Genomic DNA, 19,556 nt, shown 5'->3' with positions numbered 1-19,556 from the left:
TCTCTAAATTGCTGTCAATACTATTTCTTTGAATTCAAGTCACATTTCCTCTACACTAATATTGTTAATTTGGAAGGAGTGGAGATTGTCTCTAAGGAAGATGTCAAATGAATTTTTATCTGGTTTTTTTTTCTTTTTTAATGGGTATATTTTTTGTTTATATTTGGAGGATTTGGGGGTCACAGTATTAAATCTCGCTATGACAACCCTGTGTGCACTAATGCCTGTATCTGTTTTGATGCCTGTTATTAGCTCAGAATTACTTATTGCTAAGAGGTCAAGTGTGTTTTTACAACCATTTACTATTCGCATTGGCTCATGTACCAACTGCTCAAAATGAGTTTTAGGGAATGCATTTAGCACAGTTTTGGAGGATGTTTGATGCATACCTCCAGATTTAAACATGTATTTTTGCCAAAATATCGAGGATAAATTAAAGTCGTCACCAATTATAATTGTATGACTTGTGTATATGTTTGAAATTAAACTCAGATTGTATTTAACCTTTCAGTAATTGTACCATCTGAGTAGAGAGGTTGGTAAAAGGATCCAGCTATTATTTTATTCTGGTTGCCAAGAATGACCTCTGCCTGCACTAACTTACAGGAACTAACAGCTTCAGTTTCTTTACAAGATAAACTACTTCTAACAGGAACAAAGACGCCACCACCAAATGTGTTTAGCTTATCCTTTCACAACACCGTTAGGTTCTTCACAAAAGCTTCATCTGAACTTATCTCTGGTTTTAACCAGATTTCAGTACCTATCATTCTAAAGGTGGCAGGGGTAAAATACAGGGAGCGAAAAGCTATTTACAATTTGTACAGAAACCAGATAGCAGTTATAAGAGTCGAGGGACGTGAAAGGGAAGCAGTGGTTGGGAAGGGAGTGAGACAGGGTTGTACCCTCTCCCCGATGTTATTCAATCTGTGTATTGAGCAAGCAGTAAAGGAAATGAAAAAAATTGGAGTAGGTATTAAAATCCATGGAGAAGAAATCAAAACTTTGGGGTTCGCCGATGACATTGTAATTCTGTCAGAGACATCAAAGGACTTGGAAGAGCAGTTGAACGGAATGGACAGTGTCTTAAAAAGGAGGATATAAGATGAACATCAACAAAAGCAAAATGAGGATAATGGAATGTAGTCGGATTAAGCTGGGTGATGCTGAGGGAATTAGATTAGGAAATGAGACACTTAAAGTAGTAAAGGAGTTTTGCTATTTGGGGAGCAAAATAACTGATGATAGCCGAAGTAGACTGGCAATGGGAAGGAAAGCATTTCTGAAGAAGAGAAATTTGTTAACATCGAGTATAGATTTAATTGCCAGGAAGTAGTTTGTGAAAGTATTTGTATGGAGTGTAGCCATGTATGGAAGTGAAACATGGACGATAAATAGTTTGGACAAGAAGAGAATAGAAGCTTTCGAAATGTGGTGTTACAGAAGAATGCTGAAGATTATATGGGTAGATCACATAACTAATGAGGAGGTATTGAATAGAATTGGGGAGAAGAGGAGCTTCTGGCACAACTTGACTAGAAGAAGGGATCAGTTGGTAGGACATGTTCTGAGGCATCAAGGGATCACCAATTTAGTATTGGAGGGCAGCGTGGAGGGTAAAAATTGTAGAGGGAGGCCAAGAGATGAATATACTTTGCAGATTCAGAAGGATGTGGGTTGCAGTAAGTACTGGGAAACGAAGAAGCTTGCACAGGATAGTGTAGCATGGAGAGCTGCATCAAATCAGTCTCAGGACTGAAGACCACAACAACAATAACAATGGTTTGAGCATCAGTGGTTTCTATTAGTGCTTGGAGCTACTACAATTTAAAACTGTTATATTGATGATTCTTCCTATGTTTGACTTGCACCCTTTGAGAGTGAAGCCCTTTTTGTATTTCCCTGAGTCCCTCTAACCTACAAAACTGCTCAGTCCATGCCACACAGCCTCTGCTGCATGTGTAGTCACCTCCTGTGTATAGTGGACACCTGACCTATTCAGCGAAACCCAAACCCCACCCCTATTTGATGCAAGTTCAGGAATCTGCAGCCTACACAGTCACAGAACTGTATGAGCCTCTGATTCAAACCCTCCACTCAGCTCTGTACCAAAGGTCCACAAACGGTCTTGTTGACTATGCTTTCGTCTTGCAAGCAAGTCTGTCAGCCCTTACCACTTCTGTTAGCAGTTTGAAACCAGAGAGAATCTTTTCCAATCCAAAGTGACACACATCATTGGTACCAGTGTGAGCCACCACCTGCAGTTGGCTGCACGCTGTGCTCTTCATGGCATCTGTGAGAATCCTTTTCATGTTTGGAATGACTCCACCCGGTATGCACCTGGAGTGCACATTGGCTTTCTTCCCGTCCTTGGCAGTCACATCCCTAAAGGACCCCATAGCAAGCCCAACATTCGAGCTCCCAACTACCAAGAAGCCCACCCTCTGTGATTGCCTGGATCTTTCAGGTTGAGAGGTTCTCACTAAAATGAGGCAAGCGATTGCATCTGGCTGAGGGTCAGTGTCAGCCACAGACAGAACCTGTTTGTCAGACCAACAGGGGAGGCCTTATGTGCGGCCCCCTGATAAGCCTTTTGCAGCCTGCCATGGCCTGAGGTGATCCCCCACTCAATCACAAGTTAGTGGTCAACTTCAGTGTCAGCAGTAACTGGACTAGTCACCAGTGCAGGCCATTCGGTGGATTCAGACGTGCTGGTTGGTTGTTGGATCTGCATGGCCAGACCACGAAGTGATGCTCATCCACTGCAGCTTCAAATTGTGTAACTAAAGCCATTTCAGCCTGTAGCTGAGGGCAAAGTGTCACCAACTCAGCTCACATCCACACACAGCCATCACAGTCCCTATTCATACTGAAGACCGTCGAAAACTACACTACGCAGACAGACGAGGACAATCAAAACATGCTGTGGAACTCTACTGTAGACATGAAGGAAATTGCAAGGACTGTGTCTAATACATTGGATTACCACACAGAGACTCAAAAACTGAACTAACAGAGTGTACAGATGAGATTAAATAACGTGCTGATTAGGAACTTGAATATTTAACAAAATCAGTTTACTTTCCGATGCAAACAAAACCACAAGAACTGTGTCAATTAAATATTAAATTAACACACAGAAACTCCAGAAACTTAACTAGCAAAGCACACAGATCAAATTCCTGGTTAGTAACTCGTAAAATGTCACAAAATTGGTTACTTCCCTGTGATTGCTTGTTCTTGCCCAGCTGCTGCTAACTGATATACGTTCTGAACATGCCTCGTACTTCTGCCAGTATACACCTAAAGATGCAAGAAGGCTCTGCACAGAAGTATTGTAGCAACAAGTTATTGTCACCTGGAAGTTTGCCTCAAATTTCATGGAACAATCTAATGACTTGCTGTTCTATGTGTTGGCTGTTTATAGGTTTGTGATTAATTATTTTCTTTCTGTGCTAAAGTTACTAAAGGGAAGTGCAGACTCTTCCTTCTAGTATCATATTGGTGAATATGATTATTTACTTTTAAACTGGGATTGGTTATTGACAACAAATTTCATTAGAGAATAAATTGGTATGCAATCAGGCTGTGGTAAATATTCTCACATACTTAAATAGATGCCTGCAAGATGTGCATATGTGAATACCACATATAATTCTAACTTCTTTCTTTTGTGCAATTAACATTTTTTGCGTAAGTAAGAAGTTACCCAGAATATTATCCTACAGCACCATCAGTGAATGACAATGTACTGAATATGTTAACTTATTGAAATATATGAACCAAAAGTTGTAAATTATTCTTAAGACAAAAACAGACAAAGCTAAACATTTTAAAAGGTCTACTATATGATTTTTCTAGTTTACATTTTATCAGTTGGCATACCCAAGAACTTTCTTCTTTGTTTGTTATTTCTCCTTGGTAAACTACATTCATAGCAGATGGGGTATTTCTAACAGTACAAAACTGGATGCATTACAGTTTTTCAAAATCTAAAGCTGAAATTTATGCACACTCAGTTAATAATTTTAATGGAGACACCATTTCTTATTTTCCCTATTCATGCTTCTTTAATAGGGTTTACACAAATTCACATAAAAAGGTATATAATGAACATAGAAGCAGAATGCTGGTTTGCCCTGGTCCAACCCTGTGGAATGTCCATTATAATGAATATATGATGTTGCTGTTTGTATTACTCAGACATCCTAGTGCAACTTTCTACATCTTGTTTCTTAAACAAAAACTAAACAGACATGCACTCAACCTGGTACCCCATAAAAAATTAATTTATCTAGTAGAATATTATGACTAACACAATCAGACACCTTTGATAAGGTACAGTAGATTCCACCTGCTGACAGGTTATAATTAAAAGATTTTACTATGTACTCAGAGATATTATAAACAGTTTCTGCGGTAGAGGAGCCCATTGGAAATTCAAAGTGTAGTTGACTAAGTATCATATTACATGCCACCATAATCTGCCAGGACTGTGCCACTTGTTCAATACCGTACAGTGTAATTTTCAGGTTTAAAGTGCAGTCTGCTAAAGTCCAGTTTTCTCCCAGCTTTCTTTATTTGCGTCAGAGGTAGACTAAAATGAACACATATACAATACGTACAAAGAAAACTATACAGTATTCACCCAGAATTGGGCAACTTTGATAGCATTGGATGCTGCAGACATTAAGTCCTTCACGCTACCGCTGACTGGGCATGAGTTACATTTGAAGAGATGCCGGGTGGTCTGCAATTCACCACATTCACACAGTGTTGTGTTGGCAGTTGGCAGTTCCATTTAACGAGATTGTCCCTCGATCTTGCGACTTCGGTCTGTAGTCTGTTCAAGGACTTCCGGATGACCCACTTCTCCATGTGTCCAGGTGACAGGGATTTTTGTGGCATCATTCAGTTCAACAGGTGTTGGCACCTTCCTTTCCACTTGGTGAGTCACTAGCTGCATCTGATCCTTCTAAGGGCTGTGAAGATGTTAGGAAACTCTTCCTGGACTTCATTCTTGGCTTGGAAAATTGATGTCCAAAGAGTGGATGTGAGGTCAGTGTATTTGATTTATGCCTCTCGATGTTAGCAGTGATCTCTCTTCTGATATCATGTGGAGCAATCCCAGTGAGACACTGAACTGTGTCCATGGGGGTTGGCCTTAGGCAGCCTGTAACAATCCTACAGCTGTCATTTAAGGCTACATCAACCAACTCCATTCCAGAATATCTCCAGTTTCCTGTCAGCTTGTTTATGTTTTCGCAGCTGAACACAGAATATTTTGGTTTCCTCTTGAGGAAAGACAAGATAATTCCTTCCTTCCAGCATCTAAAGGCCATAAATAAATTTTTGTGGCCCACATATTTCATAGAGTTACAGTTCTTTTTAGGTCCTGTGAATTTTTATGAGTGGTTTATCCTATTTTTGTTTGTAATTATCTAACCGCCCAACCAACTGCCTAAGAAAGGACCAAAATTACTGTGCCCCACACCATTACCCTTGTTTGAGATCATCTTAATGTAGTACTGCAAACAGCACAATGCCTAGTCACCTAATTTTCTCATAGAGATCAGAAAATAGACACATTTTGTCCCACAGTTCCATAATGAGATCATCAAGGATGTAGAACATGTTGTAAAACTGTAGTACAAAAAATAGCAATAGTACAAAAAAACTATTTATAACAACAAGGAGAGACGTTAACCACCCTTTCGCAGATTCTAACTAAAATTGCTCACTGTGACTATGGAATAAGTAAAAAAATCTTAAACATATTTTCATTTTATAGGTAATCACAAACTTGTAACAAAACATGAAAATGTACATTTCAGTGTGGTGCATATAATAATTCTTAAGACTGTTGTAGCCATGCATCATCAAACAGAAAATATGCTTGCACTTATTTGTTGTAATCAGATTATTGCAGGTTTTACAAACTCTCACATTATTTGATATTATCAGTAATATATAGTAAAATTAAGTTAACTGAACCACTCTATTAAAGTGAAAGAATATGGAAATTTTAGTCTTCAGAAAATTTAGTATGTTCACAAGCCTTTATCACCTCATCTAAACTTTTGATCACTACAAATATAACTGCTGTGTCATTAACCATTGTTGAGTTAACAAGATTCAAAGCAAATCTTTCGCTGTTCTTTTGTTCTATGCTTAGTCACTGCTGTATCAATTATGTTTCTGATGATGTCATTTAAAAATATGTTTCTAAACATTTCTTTGTATATCTAATTTTCAAACGTTCTTTTAGTTTAGATTATGCTGTTGCAAAATATCTTCATAAATGCATATGGGGTTAAGAGAATCACACATTTTCGGGTTTACATATCAGTGTTTCAGTTAACCCCACTAAAAACTAGCCTTTGACCTACTCTGGTTTGTATTATTACATACCAGTATAAGCAATACTAAGAATAATAATAAAATGTACTGTAAATTACAATGTTCATAATGCCAAGAATAAGAGAGTGAGGCCTCAATCAATGAGGTTATCCAACAGACTTGCTGAAAGGTGCCGTCACTCAACAATGCCATGAAAAAATTTCATTGTAGGAATTAGAAAGAAGTATGGGCATTCCTATATCAATCCATAAATCTACACAGAAGAGGTGCTTGTTCTATGATTTGACAATATCAGTTTCAGTGCATTAAATGAACACTTAAAAAGTGAAAGTAAACAGTTTCTGACTGTATAGCTTCTGCATGCAATATTAATTATGGTTTGACCACAAAACTGCAAAAAGTTTGTGATATGAATTTCATAAGGGGAATCGAAAATCTCGACAAATTAAGTGGGAAAGAGAAGACGTAGTAGGACTGGAATGGTTCAGGGCATTCAGTAAACAAAACAGACTTTCATAATGAAAACCAGAACAGGCAAGAGTATCAAAACATGCCACTAACTTTACAGAGGCAAAAGCTAAATTGTTATTTGGCATTCTGGCTTTCCTTAAAGGAAAATGAAAGCTTGAAGCACAAGATATACACAATCTGGATGAGACAGCACAAACCACTGTGCAGAAAGAACTAAAAGTATTGGCTCAAACTAGCTGCAGATCATTTGGCAAAAGGTACATCTGCTGACAGAGGTTCACAAGTGACAATGGCTACAATAATAAATGCTATGCCCACATTGCTTATGTTTCCAGTGTACTTTAAAGGTAATGTTCTGTGCCATGTCCAACCATGCTTTGGGGGTAGTACTAAAATCTCAGCTTGGATGAACAGTGAATTATTTTTCCAGTTCTGCAGCATTTGATCAAACATGAAAGACCCACAAATGATTCTCAACAATCCTGAAAGACACACAAGTGTAGCAGCAGTAACTTATGCAAAGAACAATGGTATTATTTTGCACACAAGCCAAGAATTACATTCTCTTATTTTGGGATTTTTCCTTCATTCAAGAAATTTCATAATACAGCACACTGTGACCTACGGCAACACAGAAGTATGAATCACAACATATAGTGTTACTAATTTTCAGAATGTTTCCCCTTGCTGTCATCAGCTGAGATATATGCCACAATTTTAGGGCAATAGTGAACCACTGAACACAGATATTTTTGGGACTGATGATTATCAGCCATCTTATTTGACTAAGGTACTTTTGACAATTGAATCTACCCAAATTATTTATTTGCCATCTTATTCCACTGTTGATGTTCCTGGGATGATTGCAGCTGCAGAGCTAAACATGCCTCAGTTTTATGTAGAAGTGAAGTCATGGCAAAAGACATGAACCAGTATCTTCAGAAAACATCTGATTATTCTGAAACCACTATTCCAAGAAGGAAACAAACTAATAAAACTAAATCAATGATTCTGACATACGTTGTTGTTGTTGTTGTTGTTGTTGTTGTGGTCTTCAGTCCTGAGACTGGTTTGATGCAGCTCTCCATGCTACTCTATCCTGTGCAAGCTGCTTCATCTCCCAGTACCTGCTGCAGCCTACATCCTTCTGAATCTGTTTAGTGTATTCATCTTTTGGACTCCCTGTATGATTTTTACCCTCCACGCCGCCCTCCAATACTAAATTGGTGATACCTTGATGTCTCAGAGTATGCCCCACCAACTGATCCCTTCTCCTAGTCAAGTTGTGCCACAAATTTTTCTTCTCTCCAATCTTGTTCAATACCTCCTCATTAGTTATGTGATCTACCCATCTAATCTTCAGCATTCTTCTGTAGCACCACATTTCGAAAGCTTCTATTTTCTTCTTGTCTAAACTATTTATTGTCCATGTTTCACTTCCATACATGGCTACACTCCATACAAATACTTTCAGAAACGACTTCCTACCACTTAAATCAATACTCAATGTTAACAAATTTCTCGTCTTCAGAAACGCTTTCCTTCCCATTGCCAGTCGACATTTTATATCCTCTCTACTTCAACCATCATCAGTTATTTTGCTCCCCAAATAGTAAATCTTCTTTGCTACTTTAAGTGTCTCATTTCCTAATCTAATACCCTCAACATTACCTGACTTAATTCGACTACATTCCATTACCCTTGTTTTGCTTTTGTTGATGTTCATCTTATATCCTCCCTTCAAGACACTATCCATTCCGTTCAACTGTTCTTCCAAGTCCTTTGCTGTCTCTGACAGAATTACAATATCATTGGCGAACCTCATTCCATCGAAAACACTCTTGAAGAAGAAGCTAGATTAGGCATATGATGTAATAGGCATAAAGGAAACTTTTTTTTCAACACTTTATTGACCCAGTGCAGCAAAATTTTTAATATTTCATGAAGCATTTGATAGTCTGTCAAAGTCGCAGTACATGTGTTTGGCTACTAGTTTCCAACTACCAAGTTCATTCTCAAGCCTGGCCTACTGAGGCTGCACTGAAAGTGCCAGACCTTAATAACAAACATTTGCCATTTTGATGGTTGTTATTAAGATCAGACACTTTCACTGCAGCTTAAGAATGAACCAGCTGCTTAGAAACTAGTTGCCAAGCATATGTACTACAACTGTGACAACTTGCTAATAAACATTTCATTTCATGAAATATAGAAAAAGGTTCTATAAATAAAAAGAATAAAGACTTAAAGGGAAAAGTATTTGAATCGCCAAATCTGATGGATTTGTTACCTATGACAACTACCCCCAGCAGTGAATATTTCACCAAACAATAATAGAATCATTATTCTTCAGGAACTTTCAATGCTGTGAAACTCTATGGCAAAGATTCTATGACTTTCAGACATCATGTTGTTAAGGTATTGCAAGTCCTTAAAGCTGGAGCTCAGAAACAGATCTCCTGTGCCTTATCTCTCCAGTCACCTACTACCTTCCAAAGTCCCGCTGTCTGGCGACAGAGGAGCATACCCTTCATGACTCAGTACCAGCCAGAACTGGAGCAACTGAATCACATTCTCTGCCTGGGTTTTGACTACCTCTCATGACCTGAAATGAGGGATGTCCTACCCATTATCCTCCCCACCCCTACCACAGTGGTATTCCACTGCCCTCCAAACCTACACAATATCTTGTCTATTTCTTCACAGCTCCTGCTCCCAACACATTGTCTTGTGACTCATATCCCTGTAGCAGACCTAGATGGAAGACCTTTCCCATTCATCCTCCCACTACCACCTATTGCAGTCCAATCACCTATTCCATCAAAGGAGAGTACCTGTGTAACCAGTCATGTGCTCTAGAAATTAAGCTGCAACCACTGTGCTGTATTCTAAATGGGCATAACAACCAACAAGGTGTCTCAGGGTGTATATGTGGACAAGGAGAAAAAAATCCCGGATTTTTCCTGGCTTTCCCGGTTAAAAATACACTTTCTCCTGGGTGATGATACACTTTTTCTGTGTTAAGTGGCAGGATACTCTTATTCGGCACTGTAAAACTCATCAATCCTTTGAATGTTTATAGTTTTATATACCAGAATAGAATTTCCCGGCACTTTAGAAAACCTGCATGTCACTTTCAGAAGCACTCAAATCGAGTTTGCGATGCGCTTTTGTAAGCCCATCACAGCTAATGTCACATGATCTCGCCAGCTGATGACAGCATAGGATACGTGATGTCTTCAGCAAATAGCAAGATCACTCTTAAGTAGTGCGAACACACACATATGAGAAGTTAATGGTTTCAATTAATATATATAGCATTCACTTATAATATTGGTCTCGAAGATTAATGAGCTGGAAGAGAAGCTAAGCTTCTACATATAATGTTGATCTTTTTTGTGCTTGTTACACTTTAAGATACATCACACAAATGTGCCAGTAAATTTTTTTAATAACGACCTAAATGTCTGATATTCTGGGCTCAAAATTCTTCTAAATGGTGGTCCTCAAAAGAGTTGATTTTTAAATGAGAGTCAAACGCTTTGTGATTTATGAAATTCATCGTACATTCTAGCACAAAGCTCATCTTAAATAAAAGGAAATCTGCTTTGAATGTAACGCTTTTCAAACCACCATTTGTAATATTTTTCCGCGTCCTGTTAGAAATAGGTTCATTTCTTCAGTTGCATGAGAGCGCCAGATAACAAGCGTCACCACGCTTGCGCAGCTATGATGACACAGCAAGTCCATATGTTCGTACGTGTAAAACACTAAAAGATCTTACATTATGTCATAAAAGAAACAAGACACCAGAGGATACTTCAAGAGCGTCGGAATTTCGTGAACCATACTAAAACAGATAATTCTGCTTAAAATGCACATTCGTGTTCTTGCAGTACTGTATTATCTCATGTTTGGTTCTTTATTATGGCGTAATCCCATACATGCACTTGACATGCAGTGATCAGTTGAAACTAGCAACAGTGTGAAATTGAACACTTAGTTTCAAATAAATTGACTGCCTCAACAGAAAATATTAATAAAAGCCAAATCTCTTTAGCAAACCGGCAAAAATAAATTCATGGTTCTGTAAGGCGATTAATGTTTGACTGACAGAAAGGTGGAAATAAAATCTAAAACTAATGACATATTTTAGCCTTCCATAATAATGTGAACGTATTTTAATGTATTGTAATTCATTTGCTAGCTCCCGGCCACAGAAATCCATTTTGTTATCATTTAACATGAGAGCAATAAACAAAGAGAAAACAACAAAATCACTAAACGTACACACAGGTCACGTGGAGATGACCCACCTCCCCACCACACGTCAGACTGCTCTGTGCATCATCCCCAGATTTACTAATTTCCGAACCGCGGCAATATTAAGTAGTGGTGCCCAGCCACACTTCTGTAACCAGAAGCAGGAGAAGGTACTACTCGTACACGACTCAACTGCGCCTGCGCAAGAGCCCGCCCGCAACTGCTCAAATTAATCTAATTTAAACAGTTGTCACGCCAGGCTCATTGGAGGCAATTTGTTGTTACACAAACATTGCATAGTCTTCCTAAAGCCTTTTGCCACACTTTGCTGTTAGCAGACGCTTGTATAAGCACTGTTTTGTTGTTGTATATGACGCATTTCCTTTGAAACTTAAGTTTTTATTTATTTTTTTTTCTATCGTCCAATGTTTGTTGCTGCAGTATTATTCTGTAGTAGCGGGAATCGGTAATATCCTTTGTTAGCGTATTGGTTTTTACCAATCAAAATCACAAAAATTTAACTGAAAACTAAAACAATGAAAACTTCCCAGAATTCCAAACAATTCCTGGGTTTTTCCCGGTTTTCTCCTGAATGAAAAAATTCCCAGGTTTTTCCGGGATCTCCCAGCCACCAACAGAATGTGTCCAAGAAACAGCTGGACCACCCAGTTGATGAGCATGCTTCCTGACACCACATACTTAATTTTAATGACTCCTTCACTGCCTGTGCCTTCTGGATCCTTCCTGACAACACCAGCTTTTCTGAATTGCAACATCTTCTACATTTCCATTACCCTCCAGGCCTCAACCTTCATTAATTATTATCCTTCACCCACCCATCCTCTTCCCTTTCCCACTCAACAGCCTTCCATTCCACAAGCCACAAGCCTTTTCCACTCCCTCAGCCCCCACCTATGCCCTCTTTTTAACTACCTGATTGTACATAGCTGCCCTACCCTCCTCCACCTCATCCCTGTATGCTCCCACAAACAGCACTTTATCAACCCTCAACAGTATATTGCCCTCACTCCCATTCCTTGTCCCAGCGCCTCCTCACCCCCATCAGCCAGGCTGCTTCTCCTGTATGAGAAGTTGCTCACAGTCTGGCCTCTGCAGCCGGAGACAATCATCATGCACGAGTGAGCTGCATTTGTATGAATGTGTTTGTTTACGTTGTGTATTTCAGAGGAAGGTCTTCTGGCTGAAAGCTTATGTGTTAAGCAGTCTTTTTGTTTTGCATCTCTGTGACTCAACACCTCTGCTATATGATGAGTAGCACTCTATCATTTCCATTATTCTGTTCTGCATTTTCCATTGTTTGCATCAACATAAGAGCTCTCTCTGACTGACAGCCACACAGTTTCCTTTTTGTACTGAAAAATATCTTTATTCCAAGCAATCCATGTTTCTTTTCCTTGTAGATTTTGATACAACCTGGGTTACTTTAGGGAGAAAACAGTTTTCAAATAAGATGAGCACTTAAATAATATCAGTGTTAATTTTCTTTCATGTCATGAGAACTATATGTATCTCAGTTCATGTTGTTCAGGAATTTCCTAAAATAATCAAGTTTTGGCTTGTTGATTACCTTATGTAATACAGACTGAGTAGAGTTTGTATTCTGATTGGTAGTAATTTTACATGAGAAATTGTATGTCATAATCTGAGAGGTCATTGACTATTTGTTTTCTAATGTATCACTAATTTTGGTCAGTGAAGCTTTCTATAAAGATATTATCACTGAAAGTTTATTTTAAAATCACCACCAACCCCTATTTCTGTCGTAGGTTTCAGTTACTGAACTCCACAGAGACAGGCACAGGAGTCCAACTAGTTGATTAAACTATCTCAAACACACTACAAGCAAGCAAGCATGCATATAGAAATGATCCAAAGCGAACTAAAGTCAAAATTCTTCACTTACTTCATTAAAGTTGTTAGGTTTGCTGTTGAAAATCATCACAGTCCTTTTCTTATTGCTAAATATGTCAGTGGAGCTTCTAGGTAATTTATGAATAGACAACAATTAAGTACAGGTACTTTGTATACACTTACTATTATAATAGATTAATTATGAAATTCTATGTTTGTCACACATGATTCCATATGCTACACCAATCAAAATTTATGAATGTCTTCATTCTTAAATTTATGACTGTTCCTGATAAATGTAGTAACTCTGGTAATTCTGTAACAGTTAACATATCTAGAAAATTTCTAATGACTGCCACAAATGTTTAACTAACAGGTGTTTGTACTGATGCAGTATACTAGCATTGTAATATTTCATTTCTTTCAACTGAATCTTTGTTTCAGGTCTGGCCTCTCTTAAAACTTTATTTCTTTCTGTCTTTCCTACCCTAAAATGGCGCTGTTCTCAAAACTTAAACTAATGGCATTTTACCATTCAAGGTAATGCCACAACTCCTTACCCCTTACAATTTATGCTATTAGCCCTGCCATTTTAGCCTTCCCTTTCTCATTGAGGTGACACCCATGCCTAATAGTGTCCCTTCTACTGACAGAATCAACAGGAAACACACCAATGTGTCACACCTAGATCGTGCTCTATATTGCACTCAGGATCTCTGTCAATACCACTGCCCAGCCCATTCACTATAGCCACGGTGACTTCCTTGATGAAATCTTTACAAAGTAACCCAAAAACATTTGTCACTTGACCTGGACTAGCACTGGGTTACAAATATTGGCTGACTTGGTACTGTAATCCTAGTTCATCCTCCATCAGTTGGTCTATATCTCTGCTATATGAACTACTTAATAAGAAAACTTTCTTTCTTTTTACACTTTTCTTTAAAATTTCTTTCAGAAAATTTATTGTGGTCTACCAATACCTACATCTGCCTGAGGCTCATCTGTTTCTAACTGAAACAATAGGTCAAACTTATTTTTCACATTCTCCACTGAGATGTCAGAAGAATTTATTCTCTGTTATTACTTCCCACCTCTCTTTATCTTTCTCACTCCTTCTTCTATCTTACTGCATATCCTACAAAATAACTGAATGGTCTCATTTACTCCCCAAATTCCTAAGCCACTGCAGTCACGTCAATGGAAAAAACTGTGGCATCTGGTTACTGACAACTTCCAAAATGACTTTGAAATCATTTCACATAGCCAATCTGTTAGAATACTCCATAGCATGTGTGTCAAATGCATCATTGTCAAATCACAGAATTACTCTCAAGTCGATAAATAAACCCTGCTAATAATTTAGGCAATTAAGAAGTTTCTTTTCTATGTTTATTGGAAAAATTGATCATAGTGATCAGCCATGAACAGCTCTAGTGCTTTTTGATTCGACAGCTTGACTGCTGGCAGGTACATCACAATACTAACAGTCATGGATGCTGTTTATTAGCAAGTATCATCACCCTTTTTTTACAGGGCAAAAAGCCTGTATGCAAATCCCAATACACTCTCATTGTTCTCAGAGTACCTAGATCTAGGACTAGCTCACACAATTGAACATTTACAGCTACGCAAAGAGTTGGCCCCGTCTACTGAAACTTTTCTGGTGACTGCTAAGATTATAGCCCGAGATCAATTTAGCTATGGGGCCTTTTTTACATTATTCTACAGTTTAAAGCAAAGAAGCATAGTATGTATTACAATGTTTTCTTCTGTACTGGATCAGAAAAGTATAATAGTGAGCCCATGCCAATTCATTACAAATTATATCACATTACGATCAATACTGATGTTCACAATTTTAAATGACCTATCAGTTACAATTTACATTATTTGCATCTTTGTCCTATGACATTTTCCTTCTAAGAAGTACACAAAGTTCACAGAATGTATTAGCACATTCATATACATATTTTACCTTTTGTCGTAGTTCCTCTAGTATTTTCATACTATCAGCCAGTGTGTCAAATGGTATGTTTTCTACAAAAAGAAAAGGAAAATAGGAAAATTTATTGAGGAATATAAATATCTTATACTGATAACTTATGAGTTTATGAATATATGAAATTGAATAATTGAGAATAAACACACAATATCTAGAAAACTCAAGAAAAATGTTTACTACACAGACACAAAGAGAAAACGCAGATAGAAATTGAGAACCTATTTACCATTTGCTGTAACAAGAACTATTGAAAATACTTCGAGCACTACTCAAAAAGGAAATATAAAAAAGATCTTGACTTTTTCTTTTTAAATTTAAAAATATATTTCTCTCTGCTAAGTACAACAAATAAGTTGTAGACAGAATATTCTGTTCTACTCTGCATAGGTAGAACACAGTTAATGATAAATTAGACTGGAGGTAACACATAACTGGTGGGAAAAAAGGTGGTTCTAAAAATACAAGACAATAAAGTTCATGAAGCGAACAGATGACCAAAAGAGAGCATAGTAAAGTCATCTTAAGTTTATTCAACAATCCAGGGAGCAATCCAAATCACAAACGTAAATTGGCCAAGATCAAAACTATTCTGTTGAATGTTGCAAAACTAAAGACTTCAGAGACTAGTGAGAGACTGATTAGCAACAGCTGGGCTGCAGTATTTAGCAGTAAACACTCATAAGAGAGCTGTGCCACCTTTTGGGCTTGCTGTGGGTGTCATCTATATCCCAAGTAACTCTGGTGTGTCCTACCTACTGATACTGAGGTTAGGCAAGGAATCCAAATGACCATCAGATACTATTAAGGTTGGCCCATAAGTCTGGGTGTTGTTTTTTTAAGTTAAAATGTTCCATGAAAAATAAAGTACTACAGTAATGCATTTTTTATTCAGTAGAGAATTGTGTGCTAACAGAATAGTATGTATAGTTATTTATGCTGATATAGTTTCTGTTCTTTTCAACTCTTTCGAACTGAGTGTTAAGTTAACAAAAAAAGAGGTTTTTCAATACTTTCTGTTTTTTGGGTTTAATCAAGGTGGCAAAGCCAGAGAAGGTCTTCAAGAGATTTTTGTAGTGCATGGCAAAGAAGCGGTGTGACTTAGGATGGCTCATAAATGGTATAACACATTCATCACTATGTCTGTATGCCATACGTGTTCATGTATCGGTCATGCAGACAGTGCCCCTAACTCACATGGGCACAGCTCCTCCATTCATTGAAATTTGTTCGCCAACATGCTACATGAATGTCGGCTGTAGGGTAACTGTAGCACTTCATATTTTGTCCAACAGATGTGGCAGGAGTCGATTTACAAGTGTGCCTTTACTGAGGATGTAAGAACATCAGACACTAGCTGCCAGAACTGTCATGAAGAACAGAAAGTGCCCACCAACAAACTTCAAAACAAGAAAGCTGCTGAAAAATGAAACTTTGAGGAAGTATCCTATTCTAGTGTTCAAATGGAAAATATTGCCACTCCACAAACCACCAGGTGATCACCAATATCCTATAACAAGAACAAGACAAGTGTAAAGCTTGTCAGTCAGTTTTGCAGCTACTACTCATTTGCAAGTAAAACAATGAAGTGGTGGAAAAAACTTTTCTTTCACAATTTCTAATGTTTACTGTGAATGGTTTTATTTTGTACAAGAATGTCAGCAAACAAAAGATATCTGTAGTGTAATTTATACAAAAAAGTTAGCATGGACTTGGTAGGTGCAGGAGGAGACATTTGATCATCGAAACTGACACCGACCATTAGTCTAGACAGAAATTTTGATCATAATTTTCCAGAAAAGGTACCGCCAACTGCCAACAAAGTAAACACTGTGTGCTACTGTAAAATTTATTCTGATAAAGGAAAGAAAGAGGTTGATAAGTGTACAAGGAAAAAGAAAAGCAGAGGGCGGTGGAAGGACTGCAATTCTGGACCTTGTGTACCACATGTTTTCGAGACTACCATTTAGATGTAAATTATGTATATATTACATGTAATCATTTTTTGCCATAAAATAAGAAATATATGTGCTCTTGTGAAGTAATTTTTCCTTTGTTTCTCCTTGCTGTCTTTCTGAGCAAATGTGTAAAACTTTTGCTGAGGGGAGGGAGGGAGGGGGGGGGGAGTTTTTTTTCTTTCTGTTGTTGGCGGAGTTTGAAATGATGTGGGTGGGTGCCTCAAAGAGGCTTCACTATTGTGAAATTATTTTTTAAATTTGCTAGAAAATCACTACTTCATCCATGCTGACGAAGATAAGAGATAGCAATGTTGAATGATGCAATGACGAGTCTGTTAACTGATTCAAAGATGGCAATTTTGACCTCTGAGACATACATTGCATCAGGTGTCTCATTCAGTTCTATGAGGGATGGCTGAAACAGTGACAGAACTGGCAGATATAAGCGAATGCTCACGCAGAATGCCACCTTCATTGAATGGTAAAGTTTCAAAAGTTGGGCACATGGATTCCACTTGCTTTGACCAACAATAGCAAAAATCAAGAAGCTTCAATATCTGCCTGTTTTATAGCCGATAGTAGAAATTCCTTTACCAAATTGTTACTGGTGATGAAAAGCGGTGCCTGTACATGAATATGAAGCAGAGCAGAGAATGGCTGTGCATAAGGTGGCAAGATCCACCATGAACTGCTTGATCATAGCCGAACAGTGAACATGGAACTTTATTTCCAATAAATGCAATGACTCAACAATACTATCCAGCAAACCGGTTCGGCAACATGGTGATCTTCTGCAATATGATAACACACACCCTCACACCAATAATATGGCCAAGGAAGCATTCAAATGCTTGGCTGGAAAGTGCTGCCACATCCTCCGCATTCTCCCAACGTGTCGTTATCAGATTTGCATCTGTTCAAATCCTTCTTGAATGCACTGCATTGCATTTTCTTCAGTAACGAAGTGGTGTTGAAGACTTGGCTGGACACTTTCTTTGAGTGGAAACAAGATGATTTCTCCCAATGAGGCACTGAACAGCTTGTTGAACACTGGGGAGAAATTGTAAACAATAATAGAGAATACATTGTTTATTTTTGTGGAAACCTTAACATTAAAAGAACACATCAGAACTTATGGACCAAGCCAATAAATAATACTAAGATACACAGAAAATGTACAGAGAAAAGAGAAGGAAGACCCAATGCAAACTCTGGATTAGCAGACACAAAAGCAGCCTGTAAGGTAATTGTACTTTAATAATGGAAAGAGTGAAGACAACAACTCACTTTATAGAAGAATTTTCAATAGGCATATGAATAAGTCTAAAATGTGTGGATAAAAATCCTAGGTCAAGATTACTATAACTGATACTAGTTTCAGCTTGTTTATGAGCAATCTTCAGATCAATAAAAATTATTTCTTAATTCAGTGTGTATCAGCCATGAGGTATTAATGTTCATCTGAAGATGACTAATCAGTCAGCTGAAATTAGTAACCAATAAAGGAGTTTTAGCAATCTTGACCTAGGACTTTTATCCATACATTTTAACATAACAGATTCTGATATCTGATTTGACAGTGTCAAATAACAATGTAAATAAGACTGAAAATGATGCTAAACTTTCATACTCTCCCTGATAACGTCATTCTTTGGATCTAACTAGCGCAGAATAAACAAACACACACATTCATACACACTCACAAACATCTGAACAGCTATTTTGTATCTGCTGACTATATTGTACCAGCACTGCAGCTTCACTACTAAGGTGATGGGTTTTATTGGGCGGAGAGTACAAGGAGAGAAAAAAGGTGGGAAGGGGAATGGAGGACTGGAGGGAAGGGTGGTTGATAGCTATGAACGAGAGGCAGCAAGTACACAGGATGGGAGTCTGGCACTGGCAAGCTTGCTCTGGATCAGGTAGGCAGAGTTTCATGTGGTTACAATAATATGGAGAAGTGCACAGGGATGGGGACACAGAAAGGAGAAGAGAGAGGCTGCATTCAAGGAAGGTTTTAAAGAAGATGAATGTTTAATGCTCCATTGACAATGATGCCGTTAGAGATGGAGCACAAGCTCAAATTGGAGAAGCATGGGTAAGGAAATCAGCCATGCTGTTATCAAAGGAACCATTTTGGAATTTGTTTGGAGTGATTTAGGAAAATAATGGAAATCTAAATCTTAGACTGAATGGGGATTCAACGCTCACCCTCCCAAATGCAAGTACAGTGATAACCATTGACCACCACACTCAATAGGATCATTTGGGTGCCTGAATGTTATATGATTCTGAGGAGGAATAGGGATGTGGAACGTGTATGGTAGGGGTTAACAAATACTGACCAAGGTGATTGCAACATCAAATGAGGTATTATGAGGACAAACTCCACCAATGTAATTCAGAGAAGCTATTTTTTTTTTTTTCTCTTTGCTGGGAGGAGTTGGGAGATGAGGGGGGACTTTAGGATGCAGATGAAATTGAGCATGTTGTCCTCAGCAGTGAGTTCTGCCACTGTGTGATAACTCTTTGTCATAGTTTGGTGGTGGCCATTCATTATTCCGGTGGAGAGCTGGTTGGCAATCAAGTCCGTGAAAGGTTGTGCAAAAATTGTAGCAGAGTGGGTGTAT

The 19,556-nt window shown here is 38.1% G+C and overlaps 1 protein-coding gene across 1 annotated transcript in view; it reads right to left on the bottom strand.

Moving 5' to 3' along the window:
• LOC126335550 (uncharacterized) overlaps positions 1-19,556 on the bottom strand; it is a 432,035-nt gene that overhangs the window by 121,661 nt on the left and 290,818 nt on the right. The window contains exon 9 of the mRNA XM_049998951.1: positions 14,945-15,006. Within this exon, the coding sequence (XP_049854908.1) occupies positions 14,945-15,006 (62 nt within the window). The remainder of the gene's footprint in view (positions 1-14,944; positions 15,007-19,556) is intronic.

Source organism: Schistocerca gregaria, chromosome 2, assembly GCF_023897955.1.
Source record: "Schistocerca gregaria isolate iqSchGreg1 chromosome 2, iqSchGreg1.2, whole genome shotgun sequence".
NCBI lineage: Eukaryota > Metazoa > Arthropoda > Insecta > Orthoptera > Acrididae > Schistocerca > Schistocerca gregaria.
Note: the sequence above shows the minus strand (reverse complement) of the source record. Positions and strands in the feature narration are given on the sequence as shown.